Below are 18,124 nucleotides of genomic sequence, written 5' to 3'. Positions count from 1 at the left end.
TCCGCTTTGATTTTGCCGGTGGAGCTGCAGCTCCGACCACTTTTGTACCAACACCCCAATTCTTTCTCCAGTCCACTCCCTACAATCTACGATCACAATAGGAACAGTATCATCAACAATGGCCTCATCAGACGCATCTCTCGCCAGCAAGGCCACCCCCAACATCACCCCCTCTGACGCCGTCCTACACGTCCACAGCGCCCGTTTGATCGATGCCCCGTCCACGACCGTATGGGATGCCCTCATCGACACCTCGACCTGGCCCTCATGGAACACCTTTGTTCCTCGCGTCACCATTCGCGAACAGCCTGGTTCCAATCCCACCGCCGATACCCCTCTCTCCCCAGTTCTTCAGCAAGGGACCAAGATGACCTTTCACGTCCACATGGACCCGTCTTCTTCCAGCGAGCAGGACGTGCCCCTCGTAGTCGCGACGTTTGCTCCACCCGACGTCGCGACCGGGCAACCGGGTCGCATCGTGTGGACCAACGACGAGACGGCCTCGGGGGCCATCCCGGGGTGGCTTCTGCGCGCGGAGAGAGTGCACGAGGTGGAAGAAGTCGAGGTGGCCGACACGGACGGACGGGTCCAGACGCGGACGGAGGTGCGGAACTGGGAGGCTCAAGTGGGATACCTGGTGTATGTGGTGCGATGGATGTATGCGAGTACCTTGAAGAGGAATTTCGAGTCGTGGGTGGGAGATCTCCAGCAGTACGTGGAGAGGACGCGCCAAGCGTGATTGATGGTTTGCTTTCTACTCCATACTCTCCTAGTCAGATCCAAGGGAATCGCATCAGGAATGTAGTCTCCCGGGTTAGTGAAACCATCGTCGATCCATTTCAATGTTTGTACACCGACTAGTACGCTTGGCAGCGGACGAACTGGTGGTCTGGAGGATGGAGGCTGATACATCCAACCCCGTCGCATCATGTTACACCGGTTGACGGGATCTGTTGAGGGATTCCTCGTGGTGAGAAAGACTGTGTACAATGTTTGCCTAGTCGAGGTCAAAGCCCAGTCCGAGCCACGAACCTAGGAAGAACAGTTGCATCCTGCAAGCATGATGCAGCATGCAAGCCACTCAGCGACTAAATTAGTAATTTCCCTGAGCCGATGGAAGACCCACGTGGGGGTGGAGATTGGCTTGAAAGATTGTTACGTGACATCCTATCTAGTGAGTGGCATACCACCCTATACTATCTAATATATATGATTAACTCCGATGCTACCACTAGCCAGGGTAATAGTGACTAGTCAGTTAATGTAAGTCTCCCCTATCTGAAAGAAGGCCTGAACTGAGAGAATGAAGCAGCAGTAAAGGAAATTATGGTCATGTCCACCACTGGTCCGGATGTCCGAATCTGGTAATCCGGCAGCCGATCAGGGTGTGTCTCGTCCGGATTGGGCTTAGCGGCCGTTCTGGGAACTGCAGAACTGCCCGATTGGGAAATCAGCTCGAAGTGTACATTTTCTCCAATGTTTTCATCAAATCCTCTTCGTTGAGAGAAGTTGGTCACATGGCTATTGGGACTGTTCTCAAACCAAGAGTTATAGTGGTATTTCTGTGGGAAATAGATCACAAATCATCCAGAGCATAATACAGTGGAGCCACTCATTCCACATGGATTCCTGGTTTGATATCAGCCCGTTGAACCCTCTGTCGATCATTTCTTTTCTGTCTTTCAGTTTCCCCTCTTTCTTTTTTGGTTCTATTGATTTTTTAATTTATTTTATCTTATCTTCTTCGTTTTCATTTTTCTTCTTGTTTTTTTATTTCATTTTTTTTTTTTTTCTGTTTTTATTGATGATTTTTTCTTCATTTATTACTCCTCTTCGTCCAAACCTGTTTTCGGTTCTCTCTTTATTTTTTCTCTCTCTCTCCTGCTTTCATCCCATTCCACTACACCGTACATCTCGATCTATAATCAACTCGTATAGCATAAACACCATGTCGCCCTTCCTCTCCACCTCTTTCTTATACTTGGTTTCCTGGTCCTCTTCCTTCGCCATGAGCACTCGTTGACCTCACCCACCCTTGACTCATCTCAAGGTTCACGGTCTGCTGGTTCCAACGTCATCCCGGCACCATTAAAACGCCACTGCTGGCATCACATCCTTATACCGGTGGCCAACTCGCATCTTCTCGACTCTTCTATTTCGGCTTCCTCCATCACACGTTCACTCTCTTCTCATCCAGCTGCATCGTTAAGTCCTGGACCGATATCATCTGCCAACGATCTTTCCATCGTCGTTCCGTCCATCTCTCGAGAAGCTATATATAAGCTATCTAGATACTATACTATCTTTGATATACGATTATCATCCCGGGTCTATTGCCCCACCATCAAGTCCAGCATCTGTGACTCACCATCGGCTATACCCTCCACATCCCTTGCTACGATCTGATTTAGAGAGCGTCTGATCGTCATGGCGCCTCCCACGCCTCTTCGGGTGTCCGTTCGCACCGCGAATGAGCATCGTCTCGACACTCGCTCCCCTCCCGTCACCCCGAGGTCCGGCTTCTCCAGTGTCTCTCTATCACCAATCGACGACAAGCGCATCGACCAGGTCTCCCTCCATCAAGACCTCTCTGCGCCCCTCGAGTTCCGCGACAGCCTGGAAGTCCAGCATGACTCCCACGGCAAGCCATTCGAATATGGTCGCGGAGTTTGGAGCGTCGTCTACAAGGCGTCGTCTCGCCCGCCCTCGAACTCCAGTCTGCTCACCCCGCCCAGCTCCCCCGCACCCGGGAATCACAAGGTCGCCGTCAAGTCGCCCTCGCGACGGGATGCCCATGTCGTGCTGGATGCCGAGGCCCTGGCCTTGAGCCGAATCAGCCTGTTCTCGGGCTCCGACAACTACGTCGTCCCCTTCCACGGATACATCCCAGGAGATCATGCCATCGTCCTGGACGCCGTGCCCCTCTCGCTCGCCACCTATATTGAAGACAAGGCCGCCATCGCCAAACAGAACATGTCCACCCGAACCATGTTCGACCCCGCCCCAGGAATGGCCTCTTGGAAAGCCCTGGCCACGAAGCTCATCCGCGGGCTGTCCTGGCTGCACAACACTCCGCATATCGTCCACGGCGACATCAAACCACACAACCTCCTCCTACGTCCGCTCGAGGACGAGGAGACGGACTTCCCGTTCACGCCACTGTTCGCCGACTTCTCCTCCGCCCATATCATCGCTGGCCCCTCTCTATCGGCCGAAAAGAACCAACCTGGGACCGCCCTGACGGCCCTCACGCCGCCCTTCGCCGCTCCCGAGCTCCTCACCGTCTCGTCCCTGACCTCCCTGGACGTCCGACCCACGCCCGCCGCCGATGTCTTTTCCCTGGCGGTGACCCTCCTCGCCGCAGCTACCGGCGACTTACTCCTCTATCCAGGCACCAGCAACATGCAGCGTCTGGCCATGGCTCGCGAAGGCCACCGCGTCATTGAGTTCGCCCGATCGGGGGCCCATGGCTCGCGCGTGCCCCGGAATGGTCTGGTCGAACAGATCATCAAACCGGCTCTGGCGAAGGATCCAGCCGAGCGGATCAATCCGACTGATTGGTTGAATTTGGTGGAAAGTCTGGCGTGAATCATCTATAGATATGGATGAGTGATCTTATTGGATTTTGTCTGCTATTTGAAAGATGATTTCTTTTTTAATTCCCCCCCATTTTGCATCATGTATAATAAAGATACCCGGTTGGATTCAGTCCGAGATTTATATTGGATCTGAATGTCCCTTTTTTATTTTTTTTTTTTTCTTTTACTCTTTTCAAATCTGTCATGTGAGTTTCTGTATGCTACAAATCATGTATCACCAGGACTTGACTTTGAATGTTCCAACATCTCTTTTCATAAAACCATGAATGGAATATCGTCGTAGATCCGTAGATCCGCATCGTTCAATATGATCAGAAAATAGGAAAGTAGAAAGATAGAAATATAGTTCAGGAAGTGCCAAAAAACAAACCAGATCCACGCGGACCAAAAGGCGGGCGGGGAAGAGATGCGACTCGTTCGCCCCGCTCGGGCTTTTTCTGCCATTCCGCATCATTCGGTCTTTTCATCTTTCTTTCTTTGATTTGAAGGTCCATCATTCATCTTCTCTCCACCCATTCTCTACTTTCTTCTACATTATGATCAAGTTGCTCCCCGCCAGCTTTGGAGCGAACTCCTTTTCTGGATGAATACGGCTGCCGTTCGTGCACCGGCTGAGCGTGGCCCCCAAGGTTCAGTGACATCAATCTGTCGCGACTGGCGCCTGAAAAAGGCTTATCTCCACTGAAGACTGAGGACGACGCGCCAGGCCTCGATGATCCCTCCAACTCTGCTTGACGACTATCTACACTGTTGACACACCGTACCATCCCCGTCAACTACCCACCACCCACACCCCTCTCATCCCACCGATTGTATGCGAAGACCATGGCTTCCCATCTGTCTCCGCCTCCAGGCGCGGGGCCGTCCTCCCCTCAAAGCGTGGAGAAGATCACCCAAAGAGCCCAGGAGTATGATTACAACCCCCTGGTTCCGTTAAAATACTGGCTGCGGTCGGCCGCCGCACTCATCAGTCAGGTAAGTCCCACTAGATAGATTCCCTCTGTCTCTCACGCACAAGTCTCACTAAACGGGCTTTGTGGCATTAGGCCTCCATCTACGAACGAGAAGGACACGACGAAGAAGCCTACCTGCTTCTCTTCCGACACGCGCAACTAGTCCTCGTGAACCTCGCAAAACACCCCGGTGCCAAAGACCCCCAGAATCAAAAAGGCCTGCTGGAGGCAGAGAAGGAGGTCCAGAAGAATCTCGCCAAGTTGGAGACGTTGAAACCTCGCATCAACAAGCGGTATGAGCGTTACCTACAGCTGGCGCGCGATCGTAAAGCCCGCGGTCCTTCCCGGGGGAGCGTCACTCCGTCTGACTTCGGCCAAAAAGCTGCCGTCGACCCCGGGGTGGTTGCTGAGCCGTTGGAAGCGCACGAGAATAAAGATTTGGCGGTTAAGTTGGCCCGCACGGAGATCAGCCGGAGAGCGACGGTGCGGAAGGCTGTTCACGACGCTGGGATATCGCCTGAGGAGGAACGGCGTCGTCGCACGGCCGGGGTTTGGGGCCAGTGGGAGCATGAGTTGGAGAAGGACGAACGGGATACGAATGGGGATTTGAGTCGGCGAATTCAGGATGTGAGGACGCATATGGACTCGGCCCCTGCTGCTGACCAGCGCCAAAATCGGGTGTCCAAATCGGCTGTCAGGCCACCGGCGACCTCATCGACTTCGGGATACAAGTACCCGACGGTTCCTCCTCGCCAGAAGCTTTCAGATATTTCGCCCCTTCAGCCAACCAACAGACCTCGAGACGACTCAACGGTCCGTCTGGAGGCTCCATTGCTACCTCCTAAAAATCCGCTCATCCAACCAGCGCTCTTTGACACGCCGCCACCACCACGACCAGATAAGGTCTCGTCGACTCCTCCCGCGCCCCCGGCTTCCGCCCCGCCTCTCCCCTCCAAGGTCCAGCCCGCAGAGAATGGAGAAAGTGCACGCAGTAAACTAGACCCATCCAGCTTCACCTTCAAGCCCGCTGCCTACCTCGAGAACGGGAGCCCTCTCCGCACAGTTTTCCTCCCCCCGGAGTTACGATCCCAGTTCCTATCGATAGCGGAGCCCAACACACGGCGCAACCTCGAGACATGCGGCGTCCTTTGCGGCACACTAATCTCCAACGCCCTCTTCATCTCCCGCCTCATCATCCCCGAACAAACCTCCACATCAGACACCTGCGAGACCCTCAACGAATCCGCCATCTTCGACTACTGCGACTCGGAAGACCTAATGATGCTCGGATGGATCCACACCCACCCCACCCAGACATGCTTCATGAGCTCCAGAGACCTGCACACCCACTGCGGCTACCAAGTCATGCTCCCCGAAAGCTTTGCCATCGTCTGCGCCCCCAGCAAGATGCCCGACTGGGGCATCTTCCGCCTGACTGATCCGCCGGGTCTGAAAACCGTCCTCAATTGTACGCAGTCGGGTCTGTTTCATCCTCATGCTGAGAGTAATATCTACACTGATGCCCTACGACCGGGTCATGTCTTTGAGGCTAAGGGGCTGGAGTTTGAGGTCGTGGATTTACGGCCTAATGGGTCGCATTATTAAATATGATACCCGTCCCACTTCTCTTCTCAGAACTGTAGTCTTCTGGATGCTGCTATGGAATGAACGAATATACTCTTCTCCATAGATTTTCGAAGTAGCGGCGAATATCGCACGATGTCATTAATATGTGGTGGACCTCGTGATTCATAGTCGAGTCTATTAGACATTTCCACCCGTCTCGGTCTGCCAACCGATTCGCTGCAGCTGATACCCAACCCCAACTCTCTGGACTCTCCACCTGGACTTGATGATTTAGTACCTTACCCCTCATACTTCCATTAAATTGAGTTAATGCCGTTTAGCCGGTCCAATAACTGAACTGGCCGATACTAGACTATACAGTACCTTTTGGCTGTCAGGAACAGATAGATATCCAATTACGATCATCTCTCTCGATGGAGAACGGTGACACTTGAAAGTGGGCTTTGTGGGGCCTGAAGAGTCAATTAGAGAACTCGATCCCTGGATTTTCTTACGTAGTTGGTTTCGGCCTTACTAGGCAGGACTCGGCTTCTATAGATGAGACATGGCAGCGCGAACACAGTGGATAAGCCGAGTAAGTCGCTTCTCTTCCTCTGTCAGACCTACTACCTTCTCGATTACCTGCAAAAGCGGCTGCTCATAGGGTGCATCATATGGGAGCACGCATGAAATCATAACGATCTCAAAGAAGCGGGGATAAAAGCCAGCCGATCCCCAGTTAACAAGACAAAAGAGACACCATCATCCTTGAGGATGAAGTTCCTTCGACAGAGGTCCAGATGGCAGAGCACGAGGGGATGGGGCGCTAGATCGATCGAATCATTGCGTAGCTTCAGACGTTTATTCATGTATGTATTCAAGTCCGAGGCAGAGTTATATACGGTGTTCGCGCCATCATCGCCCCATAGATATCCACGCGGTTCGCCGCCGCCGACGGGGCCAGGTGCCCTCTGGTGGCCTGCTTGGATCTGGCCCAGGTGTACTGCTATCTTTGCAATACGTGGCAGGATGTCTTTGCGGGTTTCTAGATCAACGTCTGCCAGGTTCTGACCTGGCACGTACTCCATGAATAGGTATTCTTTGGTGCGTGCGGATGATCCTTTTGCTTCGATGAAGCGGTAGACTTGGGAGATGTGCACGATGTTAGGATCGACTTTGTTTTATACGAGCTCTTGGGTAGCTACTTCGACGGCTATTACGCCGTAGCCGTACTTGACTGCGATGTGGTCGGAAAGCTGGATGACTTGATCTCCTTCTGTAAGTCCTCTGGTCGCGCCGATTTCCTTCTCGGCCTTGTGGCAGAGGTCGATTAGCCTTTCTTCGTTGACTGTTGCGATGTCCCAACCCATGGTGGCTAAGCTGAGGAGAAAGGTTCGTGATAATGGAATGAGCGGGTTTGTCTGATTTCACAGGGTCATGGGGATATGGATAGTGGTGTTGTTGGACCATCCCCGCGCTTACAGCTCAGCGAGGATGCGGTGAGGCTCATCCTGGCTGATCTCTTCAAATGTCGCTGCAGGAAAAGGGTCGGAGTGAATCCAATTGCATATCAATTGACTGAATGATATGCGTAGTTGAGATGGTGGGTAAAGGTAGTACTGGGGTACTAATAGGAATGCGACCGTCCAATGTCGATCAGCATTTTCTCCACCCGGTCCGCCTTTCTCCTCCGTCATCATCTCCTCTCTCTCACACTTTCATCTCTTTCATCTCTCTGACACCTCCCCTCTTCCAATTCACATTTCTCCGACTATCAATATCTTGTCCCTGACTATCTTATTCATCAACCTACTCAGTTGGATGGATTTTTCATCCGACCCCTCGACTATCTCCGTTCTCCCTGTCTACTCCACCTCCCCGAAACTCCCCACATGTCGTCCACGCACGGAGGCCCTCAACCCCCCGCCAGATCCTCCACCCCAGGGGCGCGTTCGAAATCGAAAGACTCCCAATCCCAACAATCGACCGCGTCGTACTTCTCATATCCAGTCTCCCACGTGATGTCAGGCCTTTACCGTCGTCTGACGGACCCTCCCTCCAAGTCCAACAGCACGAACCGCCGCAACCAAGATTCCTCCTCCTCCGTTACCAACTCCTCGGGCTCCTCGCAGGTCTTCACCCCGGTGCGAACCGTGTCGCCCTTCCAGCCGCCGCCTCTGACGCCCCTCACCCTCAAGGGCGGGAACTCCAGCGTCCTCCAGCAGCAGCTCCTGACCCCCGCCCTGGCGGAGGAGATCCGTCTGCTGGTACCGGCCCGCCTACAACTCTCTGACACTTGGCGACTGGCTTACAGTCTGGACCGGGACGGCGCCTCGCTGTCCACACTGTACGATAAATGTAGCGATATCTCCGATCGCAGCCCGCGGGCGGGCTATGTGCTCGTAGTGCGCGACAGCTCGCCCACGAGCGCCATCTTCGGCGCATATATGACCGATCCCCCGCACCCCGACTCGCACTACTTCGGCACGGGCGAGTGCTTCCTTTGGCGCGCGAGTGTCCTGTCCCCTCCGGACCTCACCCTCCTCCAAGACACCAGCAAATCGCCAGCCTTGCAGCCTTCCGAAGATCTGTTGGACCTGTCGGATCTCCCGCCGCCTCCTAGCGCGGACACCACCAATGCGGGCCGCACGACGACCCTACGCGGCGACAAGAAGGACGAAGCGTCCGGGGACGCTCTTCTGTCTCCGCCGCACGACGGTGGCCGCTCCGCGAGTGGAACCAGCACACCTGATCGCCTTCGGTTCAAGGCGTTCCCCTACAGTGGCGTGAACGATTACATGATGTTCTGTGAGACGGGGTTCCTCAGTCTGGGCGGAGGGTGAGTCTTCTCTATAATCTGTTATCATGTGTCAGAATTCAAGCTAATGACGATCTACAGGGACGGCCGCTACGGTCTCTGGCTCGACTCGAGCCTCGAAAAGGGCGTCAGTGACGCATGCCAAACGTTCGGCAATGAGCCCCTCTCCGACGAAGGCACCAAGTTCGATCTCCTCGGAGTCGAGGTTTGGTACGTCGGGGCATGAAAACGCGACTGTCAACCACCCCAACCGGTAGAAAAAACATCGCCAGCGTGCAATCATCACGTATTGGTGTCACAAAAGTTCACTATGTGTTTTGATTAACCGTACTGGGCACATCTTCATTTGTTCCTTTCCTGTCGTACCTCAGTATGTATTCACAGCTAATACCCATGACCGAGCGTGAGCGGCTGGCTCCGACGTGCGGTGCATCGTTTGGATTCCGTTATGAAATAAACTATGTGAATGAATTGTCATCTTGATGTGGGCGTTGATGTATACGCTCTGTTTCATTTTCCCTATTCGATTCATTTATCCATCGTATACTCCTCTATCGGGCCTATTTCCAATGGCGATGCAGAGAGCGTACGATCTGCAGATGCATAGTCATGCCATCGTGGGTACCGATCAGTTGGGGCCTTCTTATAACCAGAACTGCCACATAGGCACCCAGTGCATTGCACCTTCCCTCCACCAGTTTGCACCTGCCTCCCAGAGCCTGATGGGTTCTACGAAAGAGATTTATCTCTGCTCGTGCCGAAGTCGATAATCGTTTCAACATCACTCTAATCCAACCCATATCTCTCGTTTAGACCGTCATCCGTGCCATTTATCTTATCACTATCCCATATCTTTCATTTATATATACTACTACTTACTCAATGAGCCAGCCATTCCCCAACTACTATCTCACCCGCCCCGACCAAGTCCAAGTCCCACTCATCCCCCTCGACGAACTCCCCCACTGGCTCGAAGTCGGGGCCTGGAACTGGTCCGACACGTCCCTGTTCGAAACAATGAACCCCGTCAGTTGTGACTGCATCCCCCGGAGCGGCGAGTACGAGGTCCTCTGCCACTACTGCGCGGCATCCGTCGACAAGCTCCACCGGAGCGTCTCCCAGCAGAACCCCCCCGGCATACCAACTCCACGAACCACAAGCACAAACACTACCACCGTGCGTCGTCCGGCTTCTTGTGTCGCGGAGAGCACTAAGCAGCCTTGTTCTTCGCTCGTCGCCCAGGGCATCTTGCCCGCTGTGGCGCCGTTTCTTTCACGTCCTACTCTGACGCAGCCATTTTTTCATGCTTCGCTTCGGGCGCCGTTTGTGGGCATGTGTTTGTTGGATTTTGACTCTCCGGTATATGCTCGCTTGCGGCAGTGGCGGAAGGAGCGTGAGGAACGCTCCGGGGGTGAGACGGGTGTCAATTTGGGGAACTTGCAGGACAAATTCTTGATTCGCAAAGGTCTGAAGAAAGAGGATTCGGGTCTGAGATCGGAAGCGTCAGGTTCGAAGTCAGAGGCATCAGTTCAGAAGACGGAGGAATCTGGTCACAAGCCAGACGAATCAGGTCCGGAGCCAGACAAATCAAACCCTAACCCAGAGGAACCAGGTCAGAAACCAGAGGAACCAGCCCTGGTACTACCGATACATGATCACGATCGTCGGCCACTGTCTAAGAATTCCGGAGGATGCGAAGACAATCTTTGCGAGGTTCGATGTCCCGCCGTCGCTTCAACTGATAATCAAGAAGCTTCGGCTGCTGTCCAGAAAGCGCTATCCACATATTCGAGCGGCACGCCCGGTGGTCCTGGGGCTCGTCGTATATACTGGCCTCTTGTAGATCGCTATTGCAAAGGCCTCTTGACCGGTGTCCAGGGAAGCCATCCCGACAACCAAGGAGGTCCATCCGGTCGCCAAGAAGACGGTTCTCCCCTAAACCATGGTGTGGCCCAGGATGAGCAGATTCAATATGTCCGTGGTCTGCAACATGGCGATCTTGAATCAAGGCAGCAAGATTCCGATCAAGAGTCAGAAGCGTCGGCATCGTCTGCAAATGGTCCACTCAGTCCACTGTCAGTAATGCTCAACAGCTTGAATTCTATGCTGTATCCAGGCCAAAGACAGAATCCCCCGCTAGAGAGTGTCTTCACAAGGCAGGATGGGGCGTCGGATGGCCGGGACACACCAGCTTCTCGACGCGAGCCTATTGAAAGCACTGAAGTGGCACTTCCCCAGTTGAGACTCCCAAGTCCCGTTGCGCGTGTCGACTTTGACCCTTGGGCGTTCGATTGCCATATGCCGGGTTCTTGCTCGGATTCTGCGGCGCCTAGTCGTAGGGATGGCCTGCTTAACTCCAGAGTTTCCATCCATTCTACCGATTCTAGGGGTCGTGGGGGGACAACACGAGACTCTGTTGGCTCCCTGTGCTCATGGCAAACAATCACTACAGAACATTCCATGGGAGATGAGGACGGCAAGAACAAAACACACGAAGCGCATGGCGACACCAGGCGGTTGTCCGACTGGGACACGGTTGGCACAAAGTGGTTGAGAAACGAGTGCCGTGTGTTTGGCCTAAGCCCAGTCGTCTCTAGAGACTGGGGAGATGGCGATAGAGACGCGGCGCGTGAAGCCGAAACCACCTTCTTGTCTTTTTGGGATTCATCCAATCCAGAAGAGCCAGTCAAGGGTGATCGACCTGAGGGCAAGACAATTGAAGCTCACGTCAGCCTTGGGGCTTCAAAAAGCGTCATAGTTCCTAAAAAAAGAGACCACGACGCCTTGGATGAGCATGAAATGACAGCGACAGGTAAAGGCATTCTGAAGGCGCAAGCTCCCTTCCCGTCGGTACAGAAGCCCAAACCGACCCATGGGATTCTGAGGACAGGCCCGGTGTGTAGGAGGGCTGGAAATAGGCGCGTCAGCCTCCAACCGAACATTCTTTCCAGGGTATGCGAGGAAAGCAGCCAGGCAGAGGTGATTTCGGTTGATGAACCAGACTAGGGTTGTTTATCTTGCTACGCATTTGATTGCTTTCCTTGATTTCTTTCCTTGTCTGTCACTATTGGGCGACATATCACTATTCTATCCTGGCTTAGTTGCTACTGTTGGCGCGTGATCACTCGATGTAGGATTTTGCTGGCTCATTATTGTGTAGTATTCCTCGTTAAAAATAAATGAACAGTTGTTTTTCTCATGCAGAACGTCTATAGTATTCCTCCTAAGATTTGGGGTGGATAATGATTGCTATATGCTGAACACCTATAGCAATTCTCATTAGATTTGAAATAAGCAACCGTTGCCATATGTTAAGATAAAGAATACATCTATATTATTATCCCTTATACTATCAAGCGAACAATCACTAATCCATGCTAAACATCTATAGTATTCCTACACGTTGAAATGGAACCGACAACGTAACATGCTAAAACAAAAAAAGAAAAAAAAAAAGAAAGAAAGAAGGAAAACCAACCATCTATATATGTACACTCTTCTATCTACTCACCATTCCAACTATGGCTCAATCTCGGGCAACTGATACGACCGCGGCAGCGGCTCCGGCAGCGAATCCCCAGGATAAGGCTGCAGCTGAAATTGTTGCCCGCCCTCCAACGGAGGAACTATATCATTGCTGTGCGCGGAGTCCGAGTCCCAGAAGATGCGTTTCACGACTTGGATGCCGTCTGATGGCCGGCGCGGCATGGTGGGATCTGAGTGGCGGCCGGCTGGGTCTTCGTTGTCGGTATTGGTGTTGACGTCGTTGGTGATGGTGGTTTTTGTGTTGGCGCTGGTGGTGGTGGTGGTGTTGGTGTTGTTGGTATTTTTGGTGTCATTGCTGTTGTTGCTATCTTTGTGCTTGTGCTTGGGGTCGCTATTCTCGGGACAATTGCCCGTTGCGCTGGCTGAGTAGCTTGTATTGGTGTTTGTGAAGCTGCGTGTGGGGTCGTAGGTGGGGGGTTGACCGTCTCGTTTGGAGGTTGTGTTTTTGTCGGTTTGAGTGTCGCCTTGATTTGAGGTTTCTGGTTGTTGTTCTGATGTTGCGAGGGGGAAAAGGCGGGCTATGAGGGGCCGGAGGGGGGGAAGCGAGGCGCAGATTATGGCGACGCTGGATTCGATGAAGGACCAGTTGGTGGCGCTGCTTCCTTCTTCTGGTTGAATTGTTAGTGTTGTTGGGGTTGGTTTGGTTGGGTGTATTGGGGGGTGCGTGTGTGTGTGTGTGTGTGTGTGTGTGTGTGTATGGAAAGAGGTGTCTAAGGTAGGGGATTTACTGGTTGTATCAACCCCTCGTACAAATTCAATTACTTGCCAAAGACGGAGTGAGCTTGTTGCGACGACACTAAAAATGCCGGGTCAGGTTCTGTTGGGGGAAATATAGTCAGAAGAGCATACAAGAGTCCTAGAGCGAATATCACGATCAGGGCGAGTCGTTGGCGTCGAGCTAGGTGGAGCTGCGCCAATGCCGGCATAGGAAGAATGACAGTGAGCAAGTCAGTGGTGATCTGGATGGCGGCGTTGAGACACCAGATCACCATCTGGGGCATGCAGTAGCTGTGGATCGACTTGTCCCAGAACCCGCGGATCGGGGTGCAGAAGAAAATGGTGCTCAACACCACCCAGAGTCCGGTGATTACTACGAAGGTCAGGTAGACGATCGAGACTCGTTGGTAGATCTTTGTTTTGAAGGCGCGGAAGTAGAGGATGCCCATGGAAATTTTGGTGAGATTCAAGGTCAAGTTGTACAACGGGATCGTGATATATAATGCCTGAATTATGGTATCAGGTTGGGTCCATGAAGTAGAAAGGAGTGGCGGGGGGGGGATTCTGCTTTGGTACCTTCATTTGTTGCTGAATGGCTTTGGGACTCAGTGTACTTTCATTCTTTCCTAGACCATTCTGGACCTCTGTATAGTCGATATCAGAACCTATTTGTTGATGTGCGAGTTTGTATATAAGGAGAGAGGGTACGCACGGATAATCGTGAGAACGAAAAACGCAACATTGGACAACTGACCAGCATGAGCGGTTGTCTGATGGTTTGAGAGACCACGTAGAGGTAGCTTACCATGGAAAGAACAAGGAAAAAGTCATCCCACCCTAGGGTGCGAATGAAGAAAACCCTCGTAGAGATCCGCAGGGAGACGAACAGGACAGTCAACGATAGGAAAGTCGTCCCGATTGCCACAACGTACATGGTCCTGCGAGTTGACGATGGCCTACGAAAGAGTGTCTGTCTCCATCACTAGGCTCTGGAAACTCTTGCCGGCACCTCCGCGCTGTTCTAGGGACCGATCTCTCTTTTCATAGCTAGTGGAAACTAGGTAGAATCAAAGCAGACAGTTGGATTCGGGAGGAAGTAGCCAGCTTCCTGGCAGTAGGCAAACCGCAGGGTCTGGTTCCAGATGCATTGCGTCAGAGACTATGTGGGGGACCAAAGTCGGCCATCAGGCATCGAGTGCGAAACTGAGAACTGTGGATCTGCTGCAAAGAGATCTATGCTAGAATGTATTAATGTTTATATCTAGACATTTAAGACTTGATCAGAATACGAGTCGGATTTCTGACAGTCTTGCCTTGACCTTGATGAGTCTGAGTCCATCATGGGGACCCTATCTATGACGGAATTCGAGGACAAAGTAACTTCAGGCACTTGGGCGACGCGGTTATTCAGTATCACATCTCAGCCATCTTATTTTTTTTTTTTTTTTTCAGGTCAGATACGCCACACAAGAGAAGTGAGTAGCTGGTTGATGAGGAGAAGTATACAGCACGCGATATACAACGTGGGGAACCTCAGGATGATTCTGGTTATCGCCATTATCTTATCGTTATCGATCATCGATTACCTCAGATAAGCCAGAATCAACTATTCCTCTTTGGGACAGCAGAGTAGGGCTCCCCTTCCACGTGATATTTCTTTGTCGTTCCGGAGAAACAGTAATTCCGGACCAGAACAAACCAGACAAACAGGGTCTTGGCGGCCAGAGCCGGACTGTGCGATGAAATTCAAACTAGTGGAAAGAGAAAGAGAGCCAGGCCGACCACGAGAATCGCCGCCCAGCATCAACACCCCCACCAGTCGAACTCGACTACCTGATCTTCGATTTTCGCGGTCACTGAACGCTACCTCCCCCCGCCCTCTCCCTATCTCATACCTTCGCCTCCTGATTCCCCCCGTCGGATTGCTTCCAATATGCGACCTATCTTGCTCTCGGGCCATGTGCGTTCCACCCTCGAGTCTTCCCGGACGGGGATTTTCATGTTTTTTTCCTGGCCTTTTGGGGGGAACTTCTGCCATAATATAAAGACAAGGAACTGACGAACTGATCGAAATTTCGCCCCAAATAGGAACGGTCCCTCAACCAGATCAAATTCAACCGCGATGGTGATCTCCTCTTCTCCGTAGCCAAGGATAAGATCGTGTGCGCTTGGTGGTCGGCCAACGGCGAGCGGCTCGGTACCTACACGGGACACCAGGGTGCCATCTGGACCGTCGATGTCAGCCCCAACACTGTCCTTCTGGCGACTGGCTCGGCAGACAACACCGTGCGGCTATGGAACGTGAAGACCGGCGAGTGTGTGAAGGTGTGGGACTTCCCTACGGCTGTGAAGCGCGTCGAGTTCAGCCCGGATGGAACCAAGTTGCTGGCGGTTACCGAGAAGCGCATGGGATTCTTGGGCACGATTGCGGTGCTGGACATCAACTACGGTGATGGTCAGGGTAACTTCGAGCCTCAGGCTGAGGAGCCCAGCCTGCGGATCACCTGCAATGAGAGCAAGGCGACCGTTGCCGGCTGGGGTTATATGGGCAAGTACATCATCGCTGGCCATGAGGATGGCAGCGTCAGCCAGTACGATGCGAAGGTATGGTGGTCTCCCGAGGCGCGTCGGTGGTTGGTTGGTAACTCACATCTTGTCATCATAGACCGGAGATCAGCTGGAAAACGTCCAGGCGCACGAGTTCGACCTCCAGATCAACGACATCCAATTTTCCCCCGACCGCACCTACTTCATCACCGCCTCCAAAGACAAGACCGCCAAGGTATGTATCATATATGCATATATATATATACGCTTATACTGACCAACTCAGCTTTTGTCCACCCGTAACCTCGCCATCCTCAAGACCTATCCTTCCGATACCCCCCTGAACAGCGCCACGATTACGCCCAAGAAGGACTACGTGATCCTGGGTGGTGGTCAGGCCGCCATGGATGTCACCACCACCTCGGCCCGGCAAGGTAAATTCGAAGCTCGCTTCTACCACAAGGTCTTCGAGGACGAGATCGGCCGTGTCCGTGGTCACTTCGGTCCCCTCAACACCGTTGCCGTCCACCCGGCCGGCACGGCCTACGCCTCCGGTGGTGAGGACGGTTACGTGCGTGTGCACCACTTCGACAAGTCCTACTTTGATTTCATGTACGAGGTTGAGAGAGAGCAGATGAGGCGGTAAAGCGAGCATCATTTAGGGATTTCCTTTTACTTTTTTTCTTTTTCTACCTTTTTTCCGCCTTTTCCCCTTTTTTCTCTTTTTCCTTTTAATTTCCTTGTCATTTCTTTCCAGATTACAGATCACGCACTGTATGTATGTGTCATGAGGTGAAGACGTTTTTTTACACCAAAAAGTAGAAGAGCCGACGGATGCGGGCACAAGAAGCTATCTATCTATGTCTTGGGGCAACTCAGGGTATGAATCCTTATTACAATGATTCCAGGAGTTGGTACCATTTCTGTTTTTATTTGTCTCTGGTCGTTACTGTGATGTCAAGGAAAACCCTCTCGTCTTTTCAAATCGTAATTTCATTAGACTACTTCCAGGGGAAACAGTGGCAAAGCGTTTGATATGAATAAAATCATGGGTTCATTTATGCGAGATATCTTCCAATTTTGGGTTTTCTTTTATTGATCTAAGCTTTCTATCAACAACAGGCTAGCGCTTTTTCCGACCAGCAGAACATAGAGATACCATGGAGTCTCATTCATTGCCCGAATATGCATATCATGATAGCCCAAGTCCTTCAAAACCAAGGGTAAGAATCAGAGGAAATAAAAAAATAAAAAAAAAATGAGAAAGACGATAAAGCCGACACCCTAAGAAAGAACGATAAAAAAGGAAACAAGGTTTAACGATATCCAGATTTATTTCTTCTTAGGGAACTTGTCCTGTCCGATGTCTGCGCCTCTCAGCTTGACGTTGAGCACGCGCTCCATGGCACTGAGCACCTTCTGGTCCGGGGTGGCGGTTCCCTTCTCGAAATCTTGGATGACGGTGGCAGTGGTGTTGCACTTGGTGGCAAGTTCCTTCTGTGTCATCTTGTAGCCTTCCTCGTTCCGGCGCTTCTTGATGGCGTCTGCGACCTGGTACCCCACGGTCTTGGGCTTGACGATGTCATCGCTGCGATCAACCTTGGTCAAGTGCTGGCCTTCGGGAGCGGCCGAGCGTGCGGACTAGATTGTACTCCGTTAGTTGACTTTGTTTTGATGTTCGGGTGTCTTATAGCGCGGGTCAAGGGAGGGGGTACGACTGCGTTGCCGCCCGGGAAGGGAATAATAATGTGTGATTTACAAGGAGAAAGGGAAAAGACTTACAGTGTTGCCAGAAGCATACTTCTTCTCCGTACCGATGACCAGACCCTGACGTTGAGCGGCGTTCAGGGCGCTCTTGCCCTTGACGACGGTCTCGCGGGGGGCGGCACCGCCACGGTGCTTGCTGCCGATCTTAGTGACGTTGTCCCAGTCGCTCATTGTGAAAAGAGGGGTGGCTGATAAGGTTTTTGAAAAGAGAGGGGTAGGGAGGAAGACAAGATGGTGGTTGGTTCGAAAGGTGGCGGTGATGGGGTGGATAGTAGTGAGAGAAGTGAGGTTTTGACGGAGAAGATGTGGCAGAACAGCCAAAGGAATTTATATCGATGACACAGAAGCTTCTCGAGCCCTGGGATGGCGGAGTCGGAGGGGTGGTTGGCGCTAGCCTTGATTAGGGTTAGCGGTCTGACATCATCGCCCCTCGGTTCTTTCACCAACCAGAGTTGATACTGTTGGACCCTTTCTCCTCCGCCACCATATCTGATGTGGTATAGAAGGAAACAAACAATCTGTTGCAGGGACTGTGAGGGATGGTGAAGTGAGTCAACGAAATGCTGCAGGTGTAACTCGCTGGTTGTTGGTCAATTCAACATCATCCTTGC

General features: G+C 52.3%; 8 protein-coding genes across 8 annotated transcripts; 5 read left to right on the top strand and 3 right to left on the bottom strand.

Moving 5' to 3' along the window:
• Positions 1 to 64: 64 nt before the first annotated feature.
• Positions 65 to 935, top strand: BDW47DRAFT_105343 (SRPBCC domain-containing protein). The gene has a single exon (XM_024812538.1). The coding sequence runs from the start codon at positions 119 to 121 to the stop codon at positions 737 to 739; it is 621 nt and encodes a 206-aa protein (XP_024672422.1). The 5' UTR covers positions 65 to 118; the 3' UTR covers positions 740 to 935.
• An 830-nt stretch (positions 936 to 1,765) lies between these two features.
• Positions 1,766 to 3,840, top strand: BDW47DRAFT_105342 (protein kinase domain-containing protein). The gene has a single exon (XM_024812537.1). The coding sequence runs from the start codon at positions 2,428 to 2,430 to the stop codon at positions 3,586 to 3,588; it is 1,161 nt and encodes a 386-aa protein (XP_024672421.1). The 5' UTR covers positions 1,766 to 2,427; the 3' UTR covers positions 3,589 to 3,840.
• A 255-nt stretch (positions 3,841 to 4,095) lies between these two features.
• BDW47DRAFT_105341 (putative endosome-associated ubiquitin isopeptidase (AmsH)) lies at positions 4,096 to 6,406 on the top strand. Its single transcript, XM_024812536.1, has 2 exons — positions 4,096 to 4,574; positions 4,646 to 6,406. Exons 1-2 carry the CDS (start codon positions 4,425 to 4,427, stop codon positions 6,155 to 6,157), a joined length of 1,662 nt encoding a protein of 553 aa, XP_024672420.1. The 5' UTR covers positions 4,096 to 4,424; the 3' UTR covers positions 6,158 to 6,406.
• Positions 6,407 to 6,810: 404 nt separating this feature from the next.
• BDW47DRAFT_125548 (uncharacterized protein) lies at positions 6,811 to 7,488 on the bottom strand (the record flags this gene model as incomplete). The annotated part of the gene is made up of 2 exons (XM_024816403.1): positions 6,811 to 7,200; positions 7,306 to 7,488. The coding sequence occupies 2 exons, from the start codon at positions 7,486 to 7,488 to the stop codon at positions 6,811 to 6,813; spliced, it is 573 nt and encodes a 190-aa protein (XP_024672419.1).
• Positions 7,489 to 7,836: 348 nt separating this feature from the next.
• Positions 7,837 to 9,425, top strand: BDW47DRAFT_28868 (putative oxidative stress response protein Oxr1). The gene is made up of 2 exons (XM_024818667.1): positions 7,837 to 8,957; positions 9,018 to 9,425. The coding sequence occupies exons 1-2, from the start codon at positions 8,011 to 8,013 to the stop codon at positions 9,160 to 9,162; spliced, it is 1,092 nt and encodes a 363-aa protein (XP_024672418.1). The 5' UTR covers positions 7,837 to 8,010; the 3' UTR covers positions 9,163 to 9,425.
• Positions 9,426 to 12,455: 3,030 nt separating this feature from the next.
• BDW47DRAFT_131604 (uncharacterized protein) lies at positions 12,456 to 14,133 on the bottom strand (the record flags this gene model as incomplete). The annotated part of the gene is made up of 5 exons (XM_024817349.1): positions 12,456 to 13,090; positions 13,211 to 13,278; positions 13,332 to 13,705; positions 13,776 to 13,841; positions 13,954 to 14,133. 5 exons carry the CDS (start codon positions 14,131 to 14,133, stop codon positions 12,456 to 12,458), a joined length of 1,323 nt encoding a protein of 440 aa, XP_024672417.1.
• An 855-nt stretch (positions 14,134 to 14,988) lies between these two features.
• Positions 14,989 to 16,756, top strand: tif34 (translation initiation factor eIF3 subunit i). Its single transcript, XM_024812535.1, has 4 exons — positions 14,989 to 15,159; positions 15,288 to 15,803; positions 15,865 to 15,981; positions 16,033 to 16,756. Exons 1-4 carry the CDS (start codon positions 15,133 to 15,135, stop codon positions 16,390 to 16,392), a joined length of 1,020 nt encoding a protein of 339 aa, XP_024672416.1. The 5' UTR covers positions 14,989 to 15,132; the 3' UTR covers positions 16,393 to 16,756.
• A 43-nt stretch (positions 16,757 to 16,799) lies between these two features.
• Positions 16,800 to 17,883, bottom strand: mbf1 (multiprotein-bridging factor 1). The gene is made up of 2 exons (XM_024812534.1): positions 17,529 to 17,883; positions 16,800 to 17,387 (listed from the first exon to the last, which is right to left on the bottom strand). Exons 1-2 carry the CDS (start codon positions 17,682 to 17,684, stop codon positions 17,079 to 17,081), a joined length of 465 nt encoding a protein of 154 aa, XP_024672415.1. The 5' UTR covers positions 17,685 to 17,883; the 3' UTR covers positions 16,800 to 17,078.
• Positions 17,884 to 18,124: the final 241 nt, after the last annotated feature.

The sequence above is a fragment of the Aspergillus candidus genome, assembly GCF_002847045.1.
Source record: "Aspergillus candidus strain CBS 102.13 unplaced genomic scaffold BDW47scaffold_20, whole genome shotgun sequence".
Lineage (NCBI taxonomy): Eukaryota > Fungi > Ascomycota > Eurotiomycetes > Eurotiales > Aspergillaceae > Aspergillus > Aspergillus candidus.
Note: the sequence above shows the minus strand (reverse complement) of the source record. Positions and strands in the feature narration are given on the sequence as shown.